The 26341-nt window shown below is 43.3% G+C and overlaps 1 protein-coding gene and 1 long non-coding RNA gene across 2 annotated transcripts in view; both read right to left on the bottom strand.

Moving 5' to 3' along the window:
• The window catches only part of LOC146805765 (uncharacterized), a 34611-nt gene extending 22649 nt beyond the window's left edge, over nt 1-11962 (bottom strand). Inside the window, exon 1 of the long non-coding RNA XR_014967504.1 lies at nt 11869-11962. This is a non-coding gene — a long non-coding RNA (uncharacterized LOC146805765). The remainder of the gene's footprint in view (nt 1-11868) is intronic.
• Nucleotides 11963-16936: 4974 nt separating this feature from the next.
• Nucleotides 16937-26341, bottom strand: part of LOC146805764 (uncharacterized) — a 28207-nt gene continuing 18802 nt past the window's right edge. The window contains exon 3 of the mRNA XM_085623820.1: nt 16937-17035. Within this exon, the coding sequence (XP_085479946.1) occupies nt 16937-17035 (99 nt within the window). The remainder of the gene's footprint in view (nt 17036-26341) is intronic.

The raw sequence follows: 26341 nt of genomic DNA, 5'->3' as shown, positions 1-26341 counted from the left end.
AACAGGACCTCAATTGATCTGGCAGTTTTTAGCTTTGCAGTACTTAGGTGAGGGCCCCTTGTACCCAGGTTAGAAAAAAGCACTCGCACAAAGGAGTCAAATTTGTGCTCTGACATACCCTTTATGCTTTTGATGGCGGCCATGATCACTTTGAGGGTCAGCTCAGGTTCCACATCGGTCAGGCTCGGCAGTGTGTCTGGGGGCAGATGATACTCTCACACTTAGGGGCCTATTAGGATGGCGGGTGGACTTTCGTCCGCCCGCTAACCTAGTGGTACTGGGACCAGCTGCCATTGGTGCGGTGGTCCCGCACTGGCAATTGGCATCCTCTATTCCCAGCATTGTGGCAGGCGGTGCTCACAGCACCGCCCGCCACAATGCTGGGAATGCACATTGTGCATTGGCATGCACAAGGTGACAGGCACTGCACGGTGCCTGCCACTTTGTCCGTGCCAATGCAGGAGGGGTACCCCCCATGGGCCCCTCCACCCCCCAACATCCTGGGGGCCCGCAACGGGCCCCCTTTTGTGAAATCCACATGCCTTTCGCCACCACGGAAAGGCATTTCCCCGCATGCATTGTAATATGGATGGCGGTGTCTAACAGACACCGCCACCATATTCAGACCTTTTCTGCCCGGTCACATGTGTGACCGGCGGAAAACTGGCGGAAAACCGGCGGAAAACCGGCGGAAGGTCTTTCTGTCCACCGGGGTCCCCCCCGCCATACTAATATGGCAGGGGGAAATGGCATGCGGGCGGAGGAGAATGTCGGGCAGATCGCCACCGCCATGCGGGCTGTGGCGATCCGCCCGACATTCTACTAGACCCCTTAGTGTCAGTGGGGACTGCATATTTGTCCATCTTGTTGCGCTGTATCCATTCACTCACTATGGTGAACTGGTGCCTTGAGGAAATGTCCATCTCTTTGTGAGCCCCCCTGGTGGAATGAGTGCTAGATCGTCACTGATCGCTTCCTGCCAGGAGAAGGGGAGGAATGAATAAAAAGGCTCTGACTGCTTCCTAATCCTGTGGCCTTTTGGTGTGTCTGTCTCCGCCACCCTACTGATCGAAATGTTATTCAGATTAGTTGACTGCCAGAGGGGTACCACTCCCCCACATGAGGTACATTTACCCTGCCCCAGTGTTGGTCTATGGAACCTAGTTAAAGCCTGTCTGGGATGACAGCATGCCCAAGATGTCCTCTGTGTGGTCTGCATGTTCATTGACAATATTCTGTGGTGTTGGATGTCTCATGGGTCTCACTCAGCCCCAAGGGGCCCCATTATGAGGCCCACCATCTTTCCACTTGCAAGGAGAAGGGAGCTCCCAGCACTTCCTCAGGAACTGATTACCATCCCTGTGCGCCCTTTCCCTTCTCCTTTGTCACCTCACAATGGGGACCTCAGGGACCCCTTCCCGATCCAGACAAGCGAGGATTTCCCCCAAGGCCGTCCAGGTCTCAGGGCCCCATGAGATCTCTGGGCCACAACGCTCTGCTGGGCCTGCTAAGCACTGAATAAGCTGTCCTTATGGAGGCCCACTGAACCCCACAATAGTTCCCGTCTGGGCCTCCCCCTCTACGGTGCCTCCATGCGCAGGCCCATGTCCCTCAAGGAAATTTCTGTACCATGATTGCTATGCCCCTTCTCACCTCACCTCAGCCTGGGGCCCACCAAAGGGTGCCTCTGATGCTCTCAGTCCTTTGGGCGGAAACAGGGGAAAATGTAGAACCAGCCACCCTGATTTCATAGCTCCTCGAATGCCCACCTGCAGGCCAGATCTGCGGCGCCCACGGATGATGGGGTAGGCAAGCGTTGAATACTCTGTCCTCTCGGCACAGGACAATGTGGTTCAAGGGCCCTGTGTCCCACCATATGCCGCCTCAGATGCTTTCCCTTAGTGGGGCATAGAGGGGGTAGCAAGACCATACGCCATGATTTCACAGCTCCCCGCACCTGCTATCCCGCAAGTCAGGTCCATGGTGGCTGTGTCTGCCCCCTACAGCCACCGGTCCCATAGGACTCACAGGGATCTTCCGGCTGGACCTCCAGCTGCCAAGGAGGCCATGCACTATGTTCTTGTGTCCTCAGGGCCCAGGTCACAACCCAGTCATTGTACCCCCAGTCTATCAGACCTGCGTGGTGATGTGGCACGTGGATGCCGAAGCGCAAATTGTTGGGGACGCGGTGCTCCCTGGCTATGCACTCCAGGGTGGCATCCCCAGACAACCTGTCTCACTAGACCCCCGGATGGTCAAATCCTTTTCTCTAACTCAGCCTAAGCTTTTATAACTGCACAATAAACATCATGTGTTAATTTACTTAATCAATGTCTAGATAATATCATTATTCAGTAGTTTAACTCCAGACATTCTCTACACCATCCAGCATATTCTCCAATCAGACATCTGCAATCTTTGCTTACATTTCTGATGACTCTTCTTCGTATTTCTGATTTAGCGTATGTCTGCATCTCATCCTACCACTGTGAATTGTTCTGAAGCCGTTGGGCTTCTGGCAGTTTGGAAATACTCTCAAAATTTTGCAATTATTAAATTAACATGATAAAGGAAACATAGTGATTGTTTTGTTTGATGTTAGTTTGTACAAATAGTACAATACACAAGCCTTTTAATATTGAAATAATTTAACAGACACAGCTGTATAAATTTCACATTTGTTGCCATAATGTGCTTTGCAGTTATTGAATTTATGCTAGTTGTATCATAATCATTTTGGCAAAGGATTTCATTCAATTTCTGAGACAATATTCGGATAACTCTCCCTATTTCAACAGCTTCATATAGTTCCATTTCACATTGAAAGCTATTTTGCTTTTCCACTGTTAGGAGTCACCTTGGTTACTTCATTACCTGCTATGAATTCTTTCAGATAGCAAGGATCTTGCATCTCACTGGGCCAAAGGATGAGGGATGTCTTTTTTGTCCATCTCATGGAATTTAACCTCAGTGGAGGATACCTCCATGTCTTGATACACCTCAGAGCAGACCTCCTTCTCCCTAACTTGCAGCTTCTTTCTGGTGCATTGCCTCCATTTTTTATCAAACTCATGAGGCTCCTGCAAAATGTGTTGTCACTGCCTTTTTCAATACTGATCATGAACTATATTCCAAACTTCATACCTCCTCTATAAAGGTTTCAAAGACCAGCACTATTGGCCTTATTAATATAGTGGTCGAACCACCACTGACAGGCCGTCGGCACCAGTCCGACTGACATCCTGCATAGTGGTCCAACCGCCACCTCATGATGAGGTAGGTCAAGGAGCCCATTGGGCCATCGGTTGGATCGTATTCCCTACAATATGGGCGGTGCCTGCACAGGCACCATCTTAGGGATTACGAGGTTCCTTTCTGACAGCCTTTCCATGATGGTCTGACCGCCATGGGGAAGCTGTTCGAAAGGGACTTTGGAAGCCCCTAGCAGGACTCCATAACCCATCGGCAGCCGCTATGAAGCCCGTGGAAACATGTGGTGCCTCCCCAAACATCCACTATACCCTGTGCATCAGGCACCCCATGACGCTTGTCCAACCACCATCGTAATCGGGCCTTAAGTTATTTGCACTAATCTTGTTCAATCCTAATAGCTGTTACTCTAGAGGTACCATCTGATTTTTGAGGCTTGAAAGAGAGAGGTATGGTTGATATCATTTTAGTGTATTACCCATTTGCTCTTTTGAAAGTTACAACTAGGTGCTCTTTTTTAATTGAGACTTATGTCCCTCTTCGGCTCTGCAGTGGCTCTCTTTTCTTTTGTTCTTTCAGTCTTTAGTACTGCTTGATGTTTATAGAATTATCTTGAGGCCCACAGCATTCTTTCACAAAATCCAAAATATTAATATTCTGATTTGTCCACACAAAACTATGCATTATGTTTTGCATGGGAAGCAAGTATATTTGTTTCCCATCCTAGTCCCTTAGTTCTGCTAGTTTAGATGACATACATCGATTCATTAATTACTAAACAGCCCCAAGGACACTGCTCAATATTTGCAGTTTATAGATGCATATGATTATATTCAAATGTATTTGGCATCACTTTTTTAACAATAATAAATGTCACGTGCTGAACAACAAACACAGGCCTATGAGAACCAAACATTTGTTATTTTTATGCCTGGGTACAACAAAGCAGCGGAACGTACAAAAAACGAGACATGTTGAACATGCTCTTTGCTTTTATGAATCTTTTTCCTTCTGTAAGTATAAGGAGTCTAAGTCTCTGTAATTCCTAGACGAAAGCCATCTCCCCTTTTTACTGTGCTGTTTATCCTTAAGATTTTCAGTGAAAAAACTATGGCTGGAAAGTTCAGGGTATAAAACGCTTTCGAGAAGTAAATATAAAATGTACATATTGAAACAAATAGAATTTGAAATAAAAGCAAGAAGGATTGTACCATGTGAGTACATACAAAGGTGGATGGCAGTAATTATTAAAATTTGAGGGTGATATTACCTTACTTATTTTGTAAGACTATGACTTGATTAGAGTTGTTTTAATTTGGCACTCTATGGAGCTATGGGCTGAAGACAAAAAAGTATAAAGATAAGACTGAGAAAAATTAGCTGTTGGATCTGGACCTTTTTGCATTGTCTCCATCAGATTTTTGACTTCTACTGCTGAACCCGTTTTTGTTGGCATTAGGACTCTGTGCCCTTTTTCCCCTACTCCCCAGTGGTAAAGTGCGTGTGCTCTCACCCTAAAGTATGGTACAATTTGGTTACACCTAATTGACATATTTAATTTAAAATGTCCTAACAAAGTGGTATTTCATATACCCACAACCTGTGAATTAGATGCTACAAGTGTGCCTGAAGTACTCATAGTGCCACCCACTGAAGTAGCTCCTTAAAACATATCCCATATCTTTCCCTGCATCTTGAATGCAGTTTTAAACTGCCAATCTCAATTGGCAAATTAACTACCTTTCCAATCCCTAAACTCTCCTTTTATTACATATGACACCCTAAGGTAGGCCCTTGGTAGCCCATAGAGCAGTGTGCTGTGTAGTTGAAGGGTTGGACATGTACTTTTAAGTTTTACATGACCTAGTAGTGAACATCTCCTAAATTCATTTTTCCCTACTGTGAGACCTACCTCTCTTATAGGATAGCTTTGTGTTGCCTTATTGCAATTAATAGGTGCTAACTTCTGGGGGGGGGCAGAGCTGGCTATAGTCTCATTTGCAACTAAATATGCTGTGCCCTGCCTTCACACAAAGGACTTGTCACCACTGCATGGTTCATACAGCCAACTTGGAGCCAGAGTAATGGAGGCAGGAAACTTCAAGCACTTCAAAGGGGATCCTCCAACTTCTAAGAAGGCACCAGTTATAAAAATAGGACCCTTATTCCCAAATTCTGGCCCTGTGGAAGGGCTTTTTGAGGACTACTTGGTGCCTGCTGTGTACTTCAGAGGGCTGCTTTGCTGAAACTGGAAGGACTCCTCTGCTGCCTGAAGCCTGTCTTTAACCTGCAGTGGCCTTTTCTGCTGTTTGAGCCCTGTTCTACTGCTAAACACATGACTACCATTGCTTGGCCCCTGCTGGTGTTGCAAAATGTAGCCAGAATACCAACATCCAAATCCTGGAACATACAACATTTTTAGCTAAAAAATGCTTTGAGAATGGAGAGATGACCGGATCCAATCTGCTTGTCTATCCAGCCAAGGTGCATCACCCTTCAACCTGACTTTGCAGCAGCTCCCACTATATGCTTCTCAGCAGCAGTAAGTCCTGGTCAGTGGTTCTTTGTCAAAGGGATATAAGGCCTCATGAAACTCTCACTGACTACAGACTCCACCCTCATCCCGCTAGAGATTTTCAACTTACCCCCCAAAAATATAAGGTCATAACATAGAAATCTTCACTGGGGCTTCATCCATCTGCCCCCGGATGACAACGCTTTCTCCTTGGACACAACCTGTATTCTTGTCCCCGGGAACGTTTCCTTTATCTTTGTCAAAACCTCTTTTAAGTCTGAATTTAAGCACTCATCAGGCCCAATCTACTTTTTGTATCCAACTCACGCTCCATCACACACAAAGGAACTTGAGACTAGCCTTTTGTCACCCCAGACTTTTTGAAGCCTTGACATTGGAAGGGAAAAAATGTCCAGGATTATTTGTGGGCAGAGTATAGGGAATCCCCCTACTTCAAAGGCTGGCACCAGGTGCATATATTGAACATAAACACTCTTCAGAACACTTGGGACCTATTGACACTACAGAAAAAGGACTGCGTTATTCACCAGGGGACTGCCCTGCTACCTGAACACTGACTTGTTCCATAGAGGACTGCTCTGCTGCTTGAGGCCTGCCTTGTCCCCCAAAAAGTGTTTTCCTGCTTGATGCCTGCCCTGATTTCTAAGAAGGAACCCAGTGACCCAAGGTTTAGTTGGCTGGCCTGCTGTTCAGAGCAACAGGGACACAGCAAGCTCCAGAGGCCTCCCATCAGCTGCCCAGCTGACCTGCTGCACTGGACCTACCTGAGCCCTGCTGGCCTCTGCTAAAGTAAGCCTCTGACCCACAAAATGTGTCTCCCCAGGACCTAAATGCTTGATGGGCATCAGTGTACTCCTTTGTAAACAAAAGTGAAAACATGAAGGTTTGGGCTCCTTGAAACTGCAAATGGGCCTGTTTGTGGTGAGACTTTGCCAAACGCGACAGCCACAAACGTCAAACTCCTGTGAACACGACTATTTGCATTGCGTTGACCGGTAATGTGAGATCTGCACTTCTGCTATGGCAATGACAGCCTGTGGCTACCGGCACTTTGAAACTCCAACAACGACCATTCACAATGCAAAACCAGATCTTCGCACCACAGCAACTATCGTCTGCAATACCAGGCCTGCTGTTAATGCCAGTGACAATCATCTTCTGTGCTCTCCCAGCTCCTCACATCCTCCTCCACTGAAAATGGAACTCAAATTGCAATTCCCTAACTGCATTCGTAATTTAGGTAATCGCAAATAATTGTGATTACCCATATTGCGAACTCAAAAATGTTGATACATTGCAAAACGCATCTTTGCATTTGCAAACGGCCTGATTCTGCGAATCGGCCCGTTTGCGAACGCAAAAAGCGTTAATACATCTGGCGGATGTACGATGTTACAACGCGAGTTTTTACAACGCGTAATGTTACATCGCGGTCATTACAACGACTGCGATGTTACCACGCCATGCCTTTACAACGCAAGTCTTTACATCGACTTGCACTAGATGGCGTGCTAACATTAGAAAAGCATAATTTACTATTCCAACTCCAGTCCACTTAACAGTAGGGAAGGTGTTGGGATAGTAAACTACACTATTTGTAATGTTAGCACGCAATCTAGCGCAAGTCGATGTAAAGACTTGCGTTGTAATGGCATGGCGTGGTAACATAGCAGTCATTGTAACGATTGCGATGTAACTGCATCGCGGTGTACTAACCGTGATGTTAAGGATGTTCCCCGCATCTGGCCCATTGTAATCAATAAAGCTCTCACTGCAGAGAAATTAGTACTGATTCATAGAATGCAAGTATAATCAGAGAATTTGTCAAAGAAGGCAATAATTTGAAATCATGCATTTCCTTCAATCAGATCTCCTTGCTTAATATGAATTTAATATGAATATGAATTTTAATATGAATATTCCAAAGATTATTGCAGCACACAAGGAATGTGATTGTAACCTCAGCTGCCTCAGAATAACAAGGGTTTGAAAAGGCCACCAATACTTCTCAGCAAGTACATACAGTGGCTAATTTAGAGTTGAAAACATGCAGGATATAAAACTCAAAGATATGGCTGCCAAGGCCACTAGTTTACAAGCACACTGATGTCAGTGGCATGCTAAGTACAGCGAACTGGAAATTCACCACTTTTTTGCAGATTTCTCAGTCTATTAAGCTTTAAATTTTCCAGACGTGAATAAATAAATACATACATCCATATATATTGATCTTACACAAAGCCCAAAATCGCACGAAGCACTGGTAGCTGATAATGGCAGAAAGTAGTTCAACGCATATTTTAGAACTCCCAAAGGGCCAAATTCAAATACTTTGCATTTACACGTAAAATAGTTAAAATAATCCAGACATTATATAGCAAAAAGGCTTGCATCTGTTTGTGTTTCTGTACGTATAGCCAACTGAAGAAAAAATATAATTAAAATGTGCATAGATGAAACAAGTTAATCATAATTCTTTTCACATAGCACATTCCTTTGTTCACCCAGAATGCACACGCAGAGGCACTAAACATATTCTTGGATTCTGAGACAATATCCAGTTATTATGTAATACATAACAAAACTATTATGCAATACATAACAAAAAATAAATGAAACAAGTTGATCATAATTCTTTTCACCTAAGACATTCCTCTGTGCGCCCAAAATGCACACGCAGAGCCACTAAACATATTTTTGTATCCAGACACAATATCCAGTTATGATGTAATACATACCAAAACTATAGTGGAACTGTTTCACAGAAAGATGAAACAAAAATGATATCTGGCAGTTCATATCGCTTGGCATTATGATTATGATAAGAAAGTGAATTATTATTTTCGGTGGATGGAAACATACCACAAACAATAAAGTCAGCAATCTGTTAGGTCCAGTCAAAGGTTCCAGTAATTTAAATCTTGATTTAACCCCTGGTAGGTATGGCACTTAGCAGGAAGACATAACTGAAAGAAAATGTGTAAACTATTTGAAGTACCAATGCAGTCAAAGGGCCTGATTTTGATTTCGGCGGACGGGTTGCTCCATCACAACGGTGACAGATATCTCGACCGCCGAAATTTAAATCCCATAAAATCCTATGGGATTTATATTTTGGCGGATGGGATACCCATCACCGTTGTAATGGAGTAAATCATCCACCGAAATCTAAATCACGACCTAAGTGACAACCAAATACAAACCCTGCTCCAATTTAGGAAACAAATCCAATTAGGGGAACTGCAGATATAAATGTTTATAGAATTAGTTAATATGTAATAGGAAAAATGAAAGCATCCAACGTGAGTTAATGGTCACATTAGACAGGGACAATTTCAGGCTGAACTCAAGGCAGCCTGAATCAGATACACTAAGTGGATTTATCTTGGTGAAGGTCTAGAGCAAAAAAAGTTCAGCTAAATTTGTCAGTCTCACTTCAGAGATTGACTTTGAAAAGAAAAATCCTTTCTGTTCAGGAAACAACTGAAACCACAACCACCACAGCTGAAACCAAAGGCTTGATACCTGAGCAGGTTAGCCCCACTGACGCTTTAAAGTTTTAAGATTTCTCGCTGAAAATTTTCAAAGCTCCAACTCAGTAAGGTGCTTTGTCAGGTCCAGGGGTCTCTGTGTGAGACAAAGCTGAAATTCTATTCAGCTCTGTAAAATTGCTGGTCGGAAACATTTTCCAGCAAAGCTCGCGGAAGCTTTGAAGCGCCGGTGGAAAACTTTAAAAGTTTCCAAACTTTCTTCTAGTGCCCAAACAACCATAAGAGCACAATTCCAAAGACCCCATAACTTCAGGTGAAGGCACTTGAGATTCTCAGGGCGTGAAATGGATGCCAATAGAATGGTCCAGAGCATGTCCAGTTGCTACTGGGCTCTTCAGAGAAAAGGAGTTTTGGAGCTTGGTATATCCCTATAGCCACACAAGAGGTCAGCCAACTGACCTCTAGCATCCACTTCTTTGTCCTGGGTAAAAGTTGGATAAGGTCAAGCACTTCTGGTCTCTTCTCAGGTGTAAAACAGCAGGTGCAGTGATTCTTCTTTTCTTTTACAGGTCCAAAGAGTGCTCTGAAGATGGTGCCTTGGAATGCCACATTTATGCCTGACACCAGCTAGTGGGCAGGGTGACTCCTGGCTCCTCCCTGACCCATGGAGTAAAGTTCCGAGGGGCAATCTTACCTACGTTTGTTGCGGTTTCTGATTTCCCTACTGCAAACAATCCCAGAATGCACCTTATACCTAAATACTAACATGGGGAAACCCCTCCCCCTTTGTGCAGAGCTTATTTGTCCACCCAGAGTTGTGGCTAGGGTAATGGACAGTCCTCTCCTCTTTGGTTGTTCTCCTTTCACTGGGTTTGGTGCCAGCCTCACTAAGGGCTCAAAGCCTGGGGCTTTCCAGGTCTCACCTAATATTTACTGGTGACAGGGTAGGTCCCTTTGAAGGTAATTGAGTTCATTTGCCCATACAAACTACCTTCTAGGGGAAGACAAACACCTCCCCACACCCAAGACATGTCCCTTAAACAGGGAGCAACTTATGTACCCCATAAGTCTAAAAAAAAATTGCTTGACAACTGCTGGAGAGCTAATGTAAATTACCCTCCTTGAGTTTAGGCAGGGAGAAGATAACTCTCTAAAAATTACATTTTCTGAATGCGTATTCAAAATCCAATTCCACCATTCGATTGGTCTCTTAGAAATAGAATTGTATTTTATTGGGATTTAGAAAAGACAGCATAGATACACAAAGAGATAATGTGGTACCCCGCTACTGCAGATACAGGTATGCACCTCTAACAATGATCGACTGGTAGTCGTGCGTACATGGTGTGAGAGTATAGGTATATAGCCATATACCCAAAATGAAAAAGGCAGGATGAACAACTTTAACTGGTCAACAATCAAGGTTTCAACCCATCGCATCCCCAACAAATAGACGCATTGGCGGACCTCTACTCTTTTTTAGAGTAAAGAAAAGACGGAGAGTGTAAAGAGAAAAAGGCTATGCATCTTTGGGTCAGTGACTCCCTTCCACCAGAGAGGCAGGCACCAATAGTCCTGCAAATGCAAAAGTGTGAAATACTTAACTTTCTTAGCTAATGAAACTGGAGATATTATCCGTCTAGGGTGCCTGCAATCATACTTTGGGTTAATCGTCTGCTGGAGAGGCTTCAATTCAATCTCAGTGTGGGTCTGGACAAGGAGCTAACAAGGTGAGAGTTAACATCAGACTCTGCCTTGGCATACTTATCCCTTCTCCACAACTTCAAGTCTGGGACCATTGGAGCTCTACAACACAAAGCGATTAAACCCTTGGCTTTCCTTATAGAAAAGCCAAAGCATCTAACAGTGAAGTGACAATATGAGTGTCTCATTCTGCCTCTGACGTATTCCTCAAACTACACTCTACTGACAAGGTCAAAAAAGGCCAAAATCGTTCTGGGATTGTTTGTGTTTCCTTCTGGAAGGGACCTTGTCAGGCCCTTTAGGATGGATTGTTTCCCTCATAAGCAGGATCACTGCTCATTTCCAAAACTTGACCTTTACGCACCTGAATCTGCGTAAAGTTTTCTCCATAGTGGATGCCGTCTTACTTTCTCCTCAAAGTTTTCAACATACCCCAGTTGGTTGCTTCCAACAGACAAAGTTTATTCCTTGTTTGTTCACGTCCTTGCAGCCAGGCATGCCGTTCCATCTGCGTCAACCCTGTCGGAATCACCGGCGCTGAGGGACTGCACTGTCAGCAGCGGGGTGCCTTCTCCTCCAGAGCCGGCCGCTATAAATCAAAACAAAAGGTGCTCCCCAATGAAGGCACCACACACGGCATGCTTTTTTTCCCCTCCTTCATTGCAGGACAACAGAGCATTCAGCATTGCTAGTTCCAGCTTTGCAATGCGCCAATATTGTCATACGCGTTTCGGGCATTCTTTAGCCCTTGATCACTGGCTTGGGAACAGGAGAACAGGCAGTAGTAAGTAACATCACACTTGTAAGGAATATATAGTTCCCGCCCCAGTGAGTGTACGCACAGGTGCATTCTGGTCTTGTGGGTTTTTAAGCAGTTTTCTCCATAGTGGATGCCGTCTTACTTTCTCCTCAAAGTTTTCTACATACCCCAGTTGGTTGCTTCCAACATACAAAGTGTATTCCTTGTTTGTTCACGTCCTTGCAGCCAGGCATGCCGTTCCATCCGCGTCAACCCTGTCGGAATCACTGGCACTGAGGGACTGCACTGTCAGAAGCGGGGTGCCTTCTCCTCCGGAGCCGGCAGCTATAAATCAAAACAAAAGGTACTCCCCAATGAAGGCGCCACACACGGCATGCTTTTCTTCCACTCCTTTATTGCAGGACAATAGAGCATTCAGCATTGCTAGTTCCAGCTTTACAATGTGCTTATATTGCCATTCGCGTTTCGGGTATTCCTTAGCCCTTGATCACCGGTTCGGCAACAGGAGAACAGGCAGCAGTGAGCAACATCACTCTTGTAATGAATTTATAGTTCCCGTGGCATATCGTTTTTAGACAAATACATTGGAGAAATCACTTTCTTACCTAATGTAAGTTGTACTCCTGAGGGAGAACAATGTAGTGTTGCATGCAATCTTTTTAGCAAATCTAATCCTAGCAGATTTTCACCACAACCTGTTGTTAGAATGAGGGGTGCTTTTAGCTCACAAGGTCCAACAGAAAGTGACATAGGACTATAAATCGGGTTCCTAACTGGGGCGCCAGAAAAACCTACTGAAACATTCATTTCGCCAGACAAAGGCGCGCCAGGGAGTTTTGAATGCATGATTGAACTCTTTGCAGCACCAGTATCCAGCAGAAAGGGCTCCGTTACATTTGCTGTAGTTACTTTAACATAAGGTCCACTCTGATCCACTGGCACTGAAACAACTCCCTCTCTCTGTCTACGGCGGTCCTAGTAATCACCATCTTCTACATTGTCGTCTTCCGTATAATAATCATTATTGTAGTACTGAGCTGTATTGCCAGTCGCATTGGCTTGCTGATCAAAGCTATTTATGGTATTTTGAGGCGGAAGAGGACGCGCGTTCTGGGGAAGATTTCCACGCCCTCTGCCTCTAGGAGCTTGCTGACCACCTCTACCTCTTGCGCCATACGCATTACTGTTACGCTGCATCAATTTAGGGCAACTATATTTAAAATGACCTTCCTCTTTGCAATATGAACATTGGTTGGGACCTACAGGGATTCGTGGTTGATAATACCCATTCATTTGCTGACTATTCTGAAACTGTTGGGGCTGCTGATAGTTACCTTGTGTTTGCCGATAGTTACTCTGTCCTCCACGTGGTGGATACGCCTGTTGCAAGAGGACCTTTGTCTTTAGTTCTTTCGTTTTCTTATCTGTTCTATCCTTCTCATCTTTGTCTCTATTCTCATAATACTGTGCAGTAGCCAGTATTTGCGCTGAAGAGGAAACAGCCCAGGAACTTTCTGAATCTTTTAATTTCTTACACAACTCGGGAAGTAGATTCTGCACAAATTTATCAACAAATAACCGTTGGCCACCTTCAGTGCTCATGTCTTGACCACTGTGGTCGATAAACGTTTCTTCAAACCTGGTGAAAAAATCAGACACTGTCTCATCTTTCTTCTGCTTACATGCGGATAGTTTATCCCAATTTACGCGCATCGCAGGCATTATAGTTTTCATGTAGGTAATAATTCTACCAGGGATCGCTGCTATGAGGGGCTCAGGTTTTGCACCACCAACTTGTCTAGCGTCTGCAGCAACGATATTAGCCCATGTATCACCCAGTTCTGCAGTGTGATCTACATTACGAATGGATCCCCATAAAGGCTGTGGAACCACATTCCCAAACAGCATATCTATGTCAGCCAAATTCATTACACATGATTCTGCAGTTTGTGACAACTCCTTATAATATCCTGCAGGGTTTTTACGGGGATCAGGTAATGTCTGTTTAAGTGCTAACACCTCAGATCGCTTCCATGGCACATGTACCCAAACACGTTGAAAATGTGCTGGAGCAGCAACAATACCTCGAGCGGCATCAGCCGCAACAGCTTCCTTCCATACCGGAGGGACTTCTCTCATGGGGTATTGTCGCGCTTTTCCCTTTCTCCCCACAGGGAAATCTGGTTCAAACAACGACTGTTGACAATCATCATTCCTCAAGGCTAATAAGATCGCAACTGCTCTATTGACCTCAGGCCCACAATCATACCTTTTTCAAAATCAAATCTCACTCGGCACAATTCCTGTGGGTTTGGGTTTGCACCATTATCCTCCAATTCCTCACAGAGGAATTCACTCATTTTATCAAAGACATACCTCTGTTTTGGGGCATCCCATTGGTGAAAAACGTTAACAACTGATTCCACATCATAGAGTGAAGGGAAACCACTCCACCTACGCGCCAGATGATCTAACACCTCTTTCTCATCGGGACCAGGCAGCTGACTGCGCAATTGCTTACGCTGTAAGCCAGGAGTCGCACTAGATGACCCAAAGAAAGGCGACATTAGACTAGTAACTACATTAGCTAGTCGTTGTCGTGCTGAAAGAGAAGTTGAGGCGAAAACAGGGGGATAAACAGAGGGAAGAAAAACAGGTTCAGATACAGGTACCGGGGTAGTGCAAGAAGGAGCACCAGAGGAAACCGCTGGTGTGCTAGGCAAAGTCGCAGGAAGCGCGGGGGTAACAGGTAGCAAAACCGGCGGCCCTTGAGAGGGCTGCGCTGCAGGGATAGGAGCCAGCTGAGGAGGAGCTGGCGGCTGCGGGAAGACTTGCGGCATATTTACTGGAGGTTGCGCATTTACAAGCTGTGGTGGTGTGGTGGCATTTTGCGCATACGGGGGTGGCGAACTTAGCAAATGGGACATTAGGGAATCTTTCTCTTTCTCTTTTGTCTCATCTTGCACAAGGGGTGGCAAAACAGGGTAACATTTATCAATCCCTAGTTTGCGCTGTCTGTGCAATTGCTCATTCCTTTGCTCTTCCTCATTATCTTTAAATTGCACAGCTGCTTGCATCACTGACATACCTCTCTCTCTCTTATCTCTTTTCGCTAGTTTAATTTCCTTCTGTTTGGCTTCCTTTCGCCATAGGCGGAAAGAATCAAACATCGCCGGCCGGGCTTTCTTTTTAAACAATTTTACTTCCAAATTATCTAAGATATCTGTATCAAAACTTCCATTCTGGGGCCATTTTAAAACACCGTCCTTTCTGGTGTATCGGATCCATACTTCATTATATGCAATGGGGCCCACGCCATGTTTTACGTAAAGCTCATAAGTTGGAGTTCCAATTGGAGGAACCGAACATGAATCCTCTAACTGGAAATCCCTTCTACAACTCAAACAAAACCAATTACCAAATATACTAGCACCAGGCATCTTCGCTCACTAGTCTAGTTTCAAACGTCAAAGGATTATCGAATACGATAGCCTCGTGAATACACGAGTCCTCTGGCTTTGGGACTTGCAAGCACCAAATCAAAATGATCCCGAAGGATACCAAATTCAAACTGGGAGACGCTCCACTTATACTTAACTGAATATTGATGATCGATGGCGTCACCAGAAGACTCTCTCGATTGTTTCGCTCTACGAAAATCGTCAAGGTTCCAAAACAGGGCCATTAATAAGGGCAGCAGTCCTTCGTAGAAAAGACCTTCGGACCATGTCGACATGCAGGGGTCGATGAAGTGGCGGCCTTCCTCCAGAATTTCCACCCGAAGCTCCTCACGAACCTCTGGCTTGGATCGGTACCGCTGAAATCGCACCGAGTTGGGCGCCAACTGAAGTACTGGGTATTTTAAGCCCAGCGGTGCAGGGGAACACACCCTATGACTTCGGGGTTCTTCCTGTTTCAGACCTACAGAAACACAGAGTCTTCTGAGTGAAGTCAAAGATCAGTTTATTGGCTGCAGACCAATTACAGGCGTCCTAGAAGTACAACAGCGTGTATGTTCTCAGGAGACTGCTGAAAATCACAGCAACGGGCTTCTCCTTAAATACAGAATTTCCTGCCTCAGGCATACATTCCTTAGTTTTATGGCATGGTCATATAACGTATACATTACAAACGAAAAAGCAGAGTCATGATGACCATCCCACATTCCAGTTAAGCCAGCCCGCAATTATTTACACAGCAAGGTTCAGATCCCACATCAGATATCGATAGGCCCCAATAAACATGAGCATCTCCTGTTTTGGGAAACAAGCCATAAAGCAGGAACAGTCAGGTGTGAAAGAGATTAGCTGGAGGCTCGTGTAGGATGAAAGGACTTTATGGTGTGTCAAACCCTGATGCTAATCACAGGTGGCCAGGGAACGGGGAACTCGTGAGACCAGTTTGACCCGGGGCAGCGGAGCCAAGCTGCCCAGGTCACAGAAAAGTCAAGGAAAGGCACATGTGCTCAAAAAGACCAGTTTTCGCTTCATACTATATAGCCTATGTGAGGGCAACCATAAGATGGCCACCGATACGAAATGGAACCCACGTAGTGATGTATAATAGCGTATACACAGTGCATTCATAGCTAAAACGTTACACAAAGCACTTGTACATACCGCATTAACCATTCGCGGTTCACTATTACCGGGATTGACAGGGGTAGGGCCTTGCCTCCTACGCGGTCCCAAATTCTAAAGTACGACAGAAGACAAGCGAACAGAAAACATACCAAAAACAAGGAAACAAAGAGGGGGACGGTGCTAGAACATATAACCAATACCAACATGGAAGAAAATGACAAAACCATAATGAACTTGGCTAATGTAACACTCAGCGATGAAGAAAAACGTATCTTAGGTCTAGGATTATCATTCTATGCCAGAATAAATTTTAACTACGGAAAGACGAGGATGGATATCTATAAAACGGTGAGGAAACTCAAGTTACAAACATTCCATAAACTTGCCAGGAAAAGCAAGGAATCACTAGAGACCATGATCAAAGGAGACGAAATCGGGAATCTTATACAAACTGATGCACCACTCATGGAGACTTTACAAGAACTTTGGCTGCAACCACAGAATATATCCGAAGTGGCAGACACTGTTGGAAATTGGGGCTATCAATATAATCCCATCTCAGGGAAGTGTAGATAAACATAGGACCAATTTCAAACCGAAGTCTACTTTTAACCCGATAACCCTAAGGGACTCTATTGATGTGTTCCACGAATTAGTAACAGAACAAATCAAAAAATTGAACTGTAAGATTCAAGGACAGAGTAACAAATACCGGTGGCAAGATCGTAAATACAATGAGCTCATTGTCAAACTGAAATAAAACAAAGCCATAGTTATACGGAATTCCGACAAGGGAGGTAATATTGTGATTTGGAGCCAAGTTGAATACAACAAGGAGGCATATGCACAACTGAATGAAAGGGACTGTTATGTAAGAATGAGCAGCATACATTTAAAAACTATCTATGCACAGTACCAACATATGATACATGCATGGCAGAAAAAGGACCTTATAACCACACAGGAATATACATTTTAAAATAATGAATATCCAGTCATTCCAACTATTTACTTTATTCCTAAGACTCATAAGGATCCACTTAAATCCCCAGGACGACCAATCATATCGGCCCAAAACAGCCTCCTTGAACATACCTCACAGTATGTGGATCATTTCCTCCAGCCTCATGCAAAATCATTGCCTTCCTACGTGCGTGATACTAGTGACTTCCTTAACAATCTACGACGAATAAATAAAACATACATTATGATGGCTTTGGATGTATCATCACTATACACTAATATTAGACACGAATATGGTATTGTAGCGATTGAACATTATCTAAACAAATAACATGATCACTGTGAAGAACATAAGAGAATGCTCCTAGACATGATTTTGCTTTGCCTTGCTAACAATGTGTTTATGTTCAACAATATTCTATACCAGCAAACCAGAGGAGTAGCAATGGGGGCCAGCTTCTCTCCTAGTTATGCCTGCCTGCACATGGGGAGGTGGGAGGAGCTGGTCCTCAAAGCGCTACCGCAGAATGAAAACAGGGTGATATCGTGGCTACGATATATAGACAACCTGTTTGTCATATTGGATGGTACAAAAGACTCGGCCCTCCAATTTGTAACAGACATTAACATCAACGAGATTAATTTACACTTCACTGCTACTATAAGTGATAAGTCTGTTACATTCCTTGACACTCAGGTGTATATGGTTGATGACCCAATTGAAACTAAACTTTTTAGGAAACCGACATCAGGCAATTCAACTCTGCATGCGGGCAGTGCACATCCACAACATCTGGTCAATAGTATTCCCTATAGCGAGATGCTGCGGATGAAACAACTTCACAGTAATGAAAATCTTAAACTTGCCCAACAGGAATGCAAACTAAGATTTTTGGATAGAGGCTACTCAGCAAAGACTATTGAACCAGCCATTAGCAAGTCTATGGTTAAAACTAGAGCTGAGTTACTACAGGACAAGAAGGGAGACATGATAGCAAGTAACATTGTACAAGGTGCCAAAAATGAGGTAACTAAACAAAATATTTTGAGGCCTATTTTGCAGTATATCAATCAACATAACTAAATCTAATCAATTTTACACATAAATTGGCCATTGGTTTTGAGTTCTCCCATTATTGGGCCTGATTTACCAACCAGGGTGTCTGTGACATACAGTCGCGGTCCATCTAGACGAGACCAATTAGTAGTAAACAATCCAGAAACAATTGACTCGACTAACTGGCTCTCAAAACGCAAAGGTTTTTTCCGTTGCAAAACATGCAAGGCATGTCAACACAGAATAAATATGATGGAATACAAAACCCCATTTAGTGACAGAAAGCATGTTATTAACAAGCTACTTACATGCAAAACTTATCATGTAATATATGTACTCACGTGTCCCTGTAACTTGTCATATGTGGGCAGCACAAAACTTGCAGCGCACAAACGTATACTGCAACATCTCAGGGCAATTAACAACCAAGATAATACATATCCAGTGGCTCGCCACTTTAAAGACAGTCATCTCTCCAACAACAAAGAACTTAAATACTTTGTCATTGACACTGTTCCACCGAGTAGACGAGGTGGCAATAGAGAGAGTGCCCTGAGATGTTTGGAAACACGATATATTATCGAAATTGACACTAAACAGCCGAATGGCTTGAATATAACGGAAGATCTACATACTTGCCTATAAACATCTTTTCAAACATGATAACTCACATTTCGGCTAAATTATAACTGATTTATAACTAAAATATCATGTAGTAAAGTGATCTAAATACAGCACTATGTCAGCAAGAAAGCTCAATTATAGTTAGCCCACAAAGGAAAAATAGAACGCGCTTTGTAATACTTTTCTCTAATTCCAAAAATAAAATCTGGAAATTTTACCAATTGATTAGAACAACATATATTTTTGGGAAAACATCATTTTTTATTGTTTTACACTGTTCCCAGTTGGACAAACCGATGGTTATAATAAGACATATCAGTACAGTACGTCTTTATTAATATACTATTACATAACCATTGGCTTATACAATTAAGTCCCTGTTAGATACGAATCTGATATCATTTTATATGATCATAATTTTAGATATTTAATGGATTAATTTATTGAATTTAATTCAATATTTATTTAATATTTGTCCAAAGTGAAAGAATGTAAAAACGATTTACATCATAATATAAATCATGCCTGAGATTTTTGCACATTATGCATCAAGAATCTGAAACATGGGGACACATAGTAACAACAATATCCACACTATTAAGGAATAATGGCATTTAAAGAACAAGATTTCAATAGATGCCTATTGGATAGGGATAAATTATTACTATATGAGTTGTCTCTAAGACGGTTATTTTACCATGATTACGGAATGTCAATATAATTAGACAGTAATGACACAAATGATATTATCAAAGATTTAGATACATTATATTTGGCACATAATCGCTTGGACATATGCTAATATATATGGCATCAATGGTATTATAACAGCATTGCCCTGGGAACATCTAGATTGATATTTAAGGGACTTTGTCAAGTTAGTCTGACCTAGCACGAATAGCACTTGCACTTTTATGTATGGACACTACACAAATGTTTATATTTATATAATTGTATGTGCAAATGGACATCAAGCATTGACAAATATACATAATGTTGTCATCAATAATGACATAGGCTTTTTTGTTGAAATCGTGGAATTTACATGCTGCTATCAAAGTACCTGTTATCAAGAAACACGTTTCCGTGTAATAGATAAGTTCCAATATTCTACCATGGATATGTTTATCACAAAGCAGTACTGTTTTTAGATAGCAAAATAATTTTATAAATTCAATATTTTAATTTTATGTTATAAACATGTCTATTTATATGCATATTTATATCTATTAATATGTCTTTGTCGATTTCAAAAGTCAGTATACATTCAAAGTCTATCTCCTATGTCTAGTTTGTTTGAAGTCACATGAGCGCATTCAATTTCTGCACTGTCACTTAAAAAATGGAAAGAAGCTTCGTACCTGTGTCATGTGATCAAGGTTCTCAAAACCGAGCAGGCAATAAATGTCACTTTTTTGGCACTATCTTGTGGTCCGTTTCCGTCCATGCTGCAAGCTGAAGAGTGACGGAGTGCTGAAATTTATATATATAAATATATATATATATATGTATATATATATATATATTCCAAATGAAGAGCATCCATGATTGGACCCACACACATTGTGGCAGAAGCTGAATGAACTGTGCCCACGAGTTTGTCTGCGGCGCTGCCTGACAAAATAAAGTATTGAAGACACGATGTGTGTGGGTCTCCAATCATGGATGCTCTTCATTTGGAATATTAGCGGCCCATCCAGGTCGCGGAGAACCCCCCCCGCTGACGTGCGGGTCCGGCGATGTTACTACAAACACCGCGGATGGAACAACGTGTGCGTTTTCGTCAGTGAAAAGACAGTGTGGTGGCAAGTCTTGTGTCACACAGCAACCCAATGTGGATTTTAAAACCTTAGGAGAAATTGGCAGCGGCACTGGTGTATGAATATTTATATTCCGAAACTACCAGTACCACAAAGCAAAGCACTGACACGCCCGGGAGGCGGGGCTTGTGAGCAATCAAAAGTCACCGGTGTGCTGCCTTTCCCAATTCGCCATCCCTGTGAACAAGGGCCGAAGATAGCTAGAAACATGTAGGGGAATCGATGGCAGAAGCTGAATGAACTGTGCCCACGAGTTTGTCTGCTGCGCTGCCTGACGAAATAAAGTATTGAAGACACGATGTTTGTGGGTCTCCAATCATGGATGCTCTTCATTTGGAATATATATATATATATATATACTTTTAAAACTAAATAACTTGTGCTGAAATCGGGCACCTGACGAGAACCCAGACATACATACGTAAGGTTATGTGGAACAGTTGCGGCTTCCGTAACTTTGTTTTAAGAAGTTCAATCGTCCTATAATTTATGTTTGAATCAGTCTTATAACTCTTTCAATAAAGTATATACAATACATTTGATAAATAATTAGTATATATCAAGTATTTAAATTTCGTAAATATGAAAAATTAGAACAGTGCATCCATTGCGCACCATATGCGCAACGTGCACGACTTAACAAATATGGTGGCAGGCTGCTTGCATTCGCACACCCACCATGACTGGTAGGCAAATCTCAATTTTTTATGAAAAATAAATAAATATGTAAATGCATATTTTAAAAAGGATTAAAAAAATACATTACCTTTATAAAAGCTTAACAATTGAGAACAATACATTTTAATCTGTAATGTAAATTGTACACACTGCAATTTTACAGAAATTGTTGAACATATACTGCCATTGATGTTCCGCTCTAAAAAATTTCAGAACAAGTTATACAACCTTAGAAATTCACTTAAAAACCATAGGTTTCAGGGACGTTATAGTTATAAATTAGCATTTAAAAAACCCTAGAAATTCACATAAAAACCCACAAGTTTCAGGGACGTTATAGTTAGGTTGATATTTCACTCGTACAAAACCAGAGAAATTCGGCTGTTATTGCTAGCTGAGCTAACTTAAACTCATGCCCCTGCAATGCAGTGCTGATGATGTCACATATTACATCACTCATGACATGGTCGGTGACATCACTGATGACATCACTGATTTAAGATGATTTGTGATGTCATAAGTGTTGTTGTAAATGCTATCATTTTAGATGGTATAAATGATATCATATGAAGGGGTATAAGCAGTGCATGGAGAAGGCATGTGTTATAGCTATGTATTAGGGTGACCAAGTTGAATACACTGTGTATTAAAATTGATGTTTAATATTGCAATTGCATTTATGTATCGCTTACTACCCCAGGCGAGACATCAAAGCTCTTCTTGGCAAGTAGCATGCTACTTCAGAACCCAAATATGATCATTGTTATTCAAATTCTAAATTAAAGTTGTAAGTATAACTTTAGAATTTCTAGATTTTGTATAGTTTAAGTTTGGGTTGTATAGAACAAATAAATAAAGTTATAGTAATTTAAAGGTGGTGCAAACATTATAAATTTAATGTATATCTATAGCTTTAGAATTTCTAATATAGTTTAATTTAAATTTGGTTATATAGAAAGAATAAATGTTTCCTCACTATAACAAAATGTAAACCTTTGTTTTTTTTCTGAGAAAATAAATACGATTTTCTTCCAACTTCTTCTGAGAGCGCGCTTTACTGGTTTATATTGTGTAAAACTATTGCCGGTCTCAGCTCTACAGGCACAGCACACCACCAAACCATGGGCGGATTCCTGGTAGGAGCTTCTAGTATTGGGGGATATATATGTATATGTATATATATATATATATATTACCTACTGGCAATCGCCAGTAGGTAGTTATAGTTAGGACCTATTATCCATAGGATATTCGTAACATTCTTTTCCCAATAACTTTGGTGCCGGATGACGAATCTTCGTGAAATTTTGAAAACTGGTGGGGCTCTGCAGTCAGCTCCTATCCTGAAAGTGTGGGATTGATTCATCAAGCGGGGCCAAGAAAAAAGGGGGGTCCCTAAACGTGTTTTCTCCATGTTATTTCCCATAGGAAATTTTGGAACAGGCTACAGCCTGAACTGCTGAACTGAATTACACCAAATTTTGCCAAAAGGTACTGCTTGGCTCAGAAAGCAACCTGTTTAAAAATGGTGTAAATCTGTTCAGTAGTTTGTGAAAAATTAAGAAATAAAGTTAGTGATATCTATGGCCGCGGTGGATCCGCGCACCCTCCCGATCACGAGCTTCATGAACCGAGGCACAAGAAAACAGAAAAACAAATGTGCACAACAGGAAAAGGGGGCAGGGTAGAAACACCCTTACCCCCTAGGCCTGCTCAGGGGGTCCCACAAGGACCCACAGGGCCCCCCAAAAAAAAAATCTTTTTTAAAAATCGCGGGATGCGTAGAGGATCGGTGGATCCGGACGAAATGTTTTAAAAAATGAAGCACGGCTCCCGCGCTTTGTTATTAATTAGCCCCTGGGTGGGCCAAGTCCCAGGGGTACCACCACTCCCTGGGGCTTTGTATAATTATTTGCAGGGATGGTACACTGCCCCCCGCAGCCCCAGGGACAGCCACCCCCGGGGCTTCTTTAAAAACAAATACCTGTGTGGGGGGGCTTGAGCCCCCCCACACGCCCCAGGGACCGCCACCTCCCCGGGACACTAATATGTAAATTAGGGGTTCCATTAAGGACCCTCGAGCCCCGGGGACCACCCCTCCTGGAGCCTGTGATGGCCCTGGGGACCACCACCCCCCAGGACCGGCTCAGGCAGTGTCCTGGGGTGTCCACCCCTGGGACACTGCTGTTTGCTATGACAGGGCAGGAGCCTCGTGGCTCCCGCCCTGTCATAGCAAACACTGGTTTGGATTTTGGAAGAGAGAGCAGGGAACCTGCTCTCTCTTCCAAAACCCAAACCAGATTGCTTTTCCACACGGGGAGCTGCATGTTAGCAGCTCCCCATGTGGAAAAGCAATGCCGGCTTCCACAGGACGCGGGGAGCAGGCAGGGACCGTGGGGGCATTGGGGCCCCCTGGTCCCCAACGAGTGGCCAGGCCTCAGGGGATGGGGTCCCCAGGGCCAGAAGTAGCCAGGGAGGGGGACCATGCGGTCCCCCTCCACATAAAAAAATAAACAAAATGTGGCTATGCCCCGGGGGATGGGGTCCCCGGGGCCAGAATTGGCCATGGGAGGGGGTCCACGCGGCCCCCTTCCCATTCATTTAATTTTTATTTTTTAAAAAGGGGTCAGGCCCTGGGGGATGGGGTCCCCAGGGCCCACAAAAAGGGAAAATAAGGGGGCCACACAGCCCCCCTTCTAAAAAAAGAAAAGGACCGCGATTGTGCAAGAAGCCCTGCCACCTCCGAGCAACACTCTGCAAACGTGACCTTCTCAGTAAGACCCTAGTACATAATAGGGCAGGGGGATTCAAACTACCTCTTAAAACGCGCCACGAGGAGCATTTGCACACTGGTGAAGGGAGGGGGGGCCTGAGGTGATGTTGCGGGTCGCAAACTTACCCATGTGGTTGCTTGCGGGCGCGGCCATCTTGTTTTGAGTTGTCTCGCGGTGCATGATCGCGAGAAGAAAGACGTGATCGCGCGACGCATGACGTCACTGCGGGCGCGAACTGTCGCGAGATAGCGCAAATGGCTAAAAACAATACAACATCTCATGGAGAACGCGACCGGATCAAGAAAACTTGTCGGCGAACGCAGGGATTCAGGTAAGGCGATCGCGCGCGCGCGAGAATGTATTATTTTACAGCGCGAGCAAGCAACAAATTATCGCCAAGCTGCGGAAACCGGAATTTTTTACTTTTTCGCGCTCTCCGCGGAACGCGAAAATGTCAAATTATCGCAATTTCCGCGAACAGAACAAAATTTTCGCCCAGGCCTAGTAATGCCCCTGATCTGTCCCTCCTGCCCTTTATGGTCTGTTATGCTGCAGCTTTCTCTCCTGTCTGTCCAGTATGGTCAGCTAGCTACCATTGCCTCTTTCTCCTCTGTTCTCTGGTGTCCATGTGCATGGTCCTGTCCCCTCCCTATTGCTTTCTATGGATTGTTGTGCTGCACTCCCGTCTTGCATGCCCTGTGTGGTGTATTGTGCTGCTGCAAACCCTGATGCCTGCCCTGTAGGGTCAGTTTGGTGCACCTCTCCATGTCCCTCCTGTCCTCTGTTATCCGAGTCCATGTCCCTACCCCAATTCCTCCTTCCTACCATGATCCAATGTACCATACTTGTGAACATTTTGAACTTGGTAAGAGGGAGATTTTGAAAATAAACGGGGGTATTGATTTTCCCCTTTGAGTTACATTGAAAAAGAGGAGATTGTAGACAGGAGACAGATCAAATAAAGCCCATTTGAGCTTAAAAACATTGTACGTGTCCTGGCTGAAACGGGTCTGTTGGCATGTATGGTTGTACTACCACTGTCTCTTCCTTCTGCCCACAATGGTCTATTATATTGCCACAGCCTCTCTTGCCAGTCCTGTATTGTTGGTTTGTTGCCCCTGACCTCCATTCCACTGCCCTCCATAGTCTGTTGTGCTGCCACTGCCCTTCCTGCCTTCCCAGTGTGGTCAAATTGTTGACTCTGCACTCTCCTACCTGCCTTCAATTTTCAGAGTCCATGCCCCTGGCCGCTGCCTCTCAACAGTATCCCAATAAACAATTAGATTGCTAACATTCTATATTTATTACAAAAGTGTGGAACGCCTGACATCATCTTGATGTAATCAAAACTGTAATACCTAGAGCATTTCTTTTAGAAATTACATATATGAGAGGGTCTTATTTGCATCAAAATTATGGTTAGTGCTCTAAAAAACTAAAATGAGGACATATTTTCTGAGTTTTCAAATAGCGACACAGAACTTTTAAATTATTTGTAATCTTTAAGTTTTTTTAAACCAGTTGACCACTTGATTAAATGTTTCACCTAGGGGAGAGGATGTGGTGTTACTTCCAGAGCTGCAGACTTTGCAACTGGGGAACCAGGTTGGAGTTTCTGCTTCAGCTTAACATTCTGTGATTCTGGTCAAATCACTTAATCTTCCCATGTCTACAACCAAAATGAATTTGATCTTGTGTGATGTAACCAATGCTCATGTAAAGCACTCCAATACCTGACAAATCTGCACTATATAAAACTGCAAATACACAAAAAATAAGTGTTTTGCACACTTCTGTCATTGGGCTACATGTGGGCTACATCTGGGTGATATTTGTGCTGCATTTGGGCTTTTTTGTCTCTGGAGGCCATCTTGGGAGATTTATTTGTTATGAAGTTTCCTAATTTCCTCATTTACTGCAGTCTCCTCAGTAGGAAATGCTTTCAGTTTTTTACTTTGATTCCATCAAGAAGGTATTCAGATATGTCACACATTTAACATCAATTCTGAATGTTATCACTTTAGTTGCTCATTAGATCACTGTAGTAAAGCTACTGCTCACCAGGGAAGTCTGCTGCTGGTATTCAAAGTGCATGTTTCAGTCTACATGTCAGAATTGTTTTATAAAATAGAAGAGGATTT

This window comes from Triturus cristatus, chromosome 8 (genome assembly GCF_964204655.1).
Source record: "Triturus cristatus chromosome 8, aTriCri1.1, whole genome shotgun sequence".
In the NCBI taxonomy this organism is placed as follows: domain Eukaryota; kingdom Metazoa; phylum Chordata; class Amphibia; order Caudata; family Salamandridae; genus Triturus; species Triturus cristatus.
Note: the sequence above shows the minus strand (reverse complement) of the source record. Positions and strands in the feature narration are given on the sequence as shown.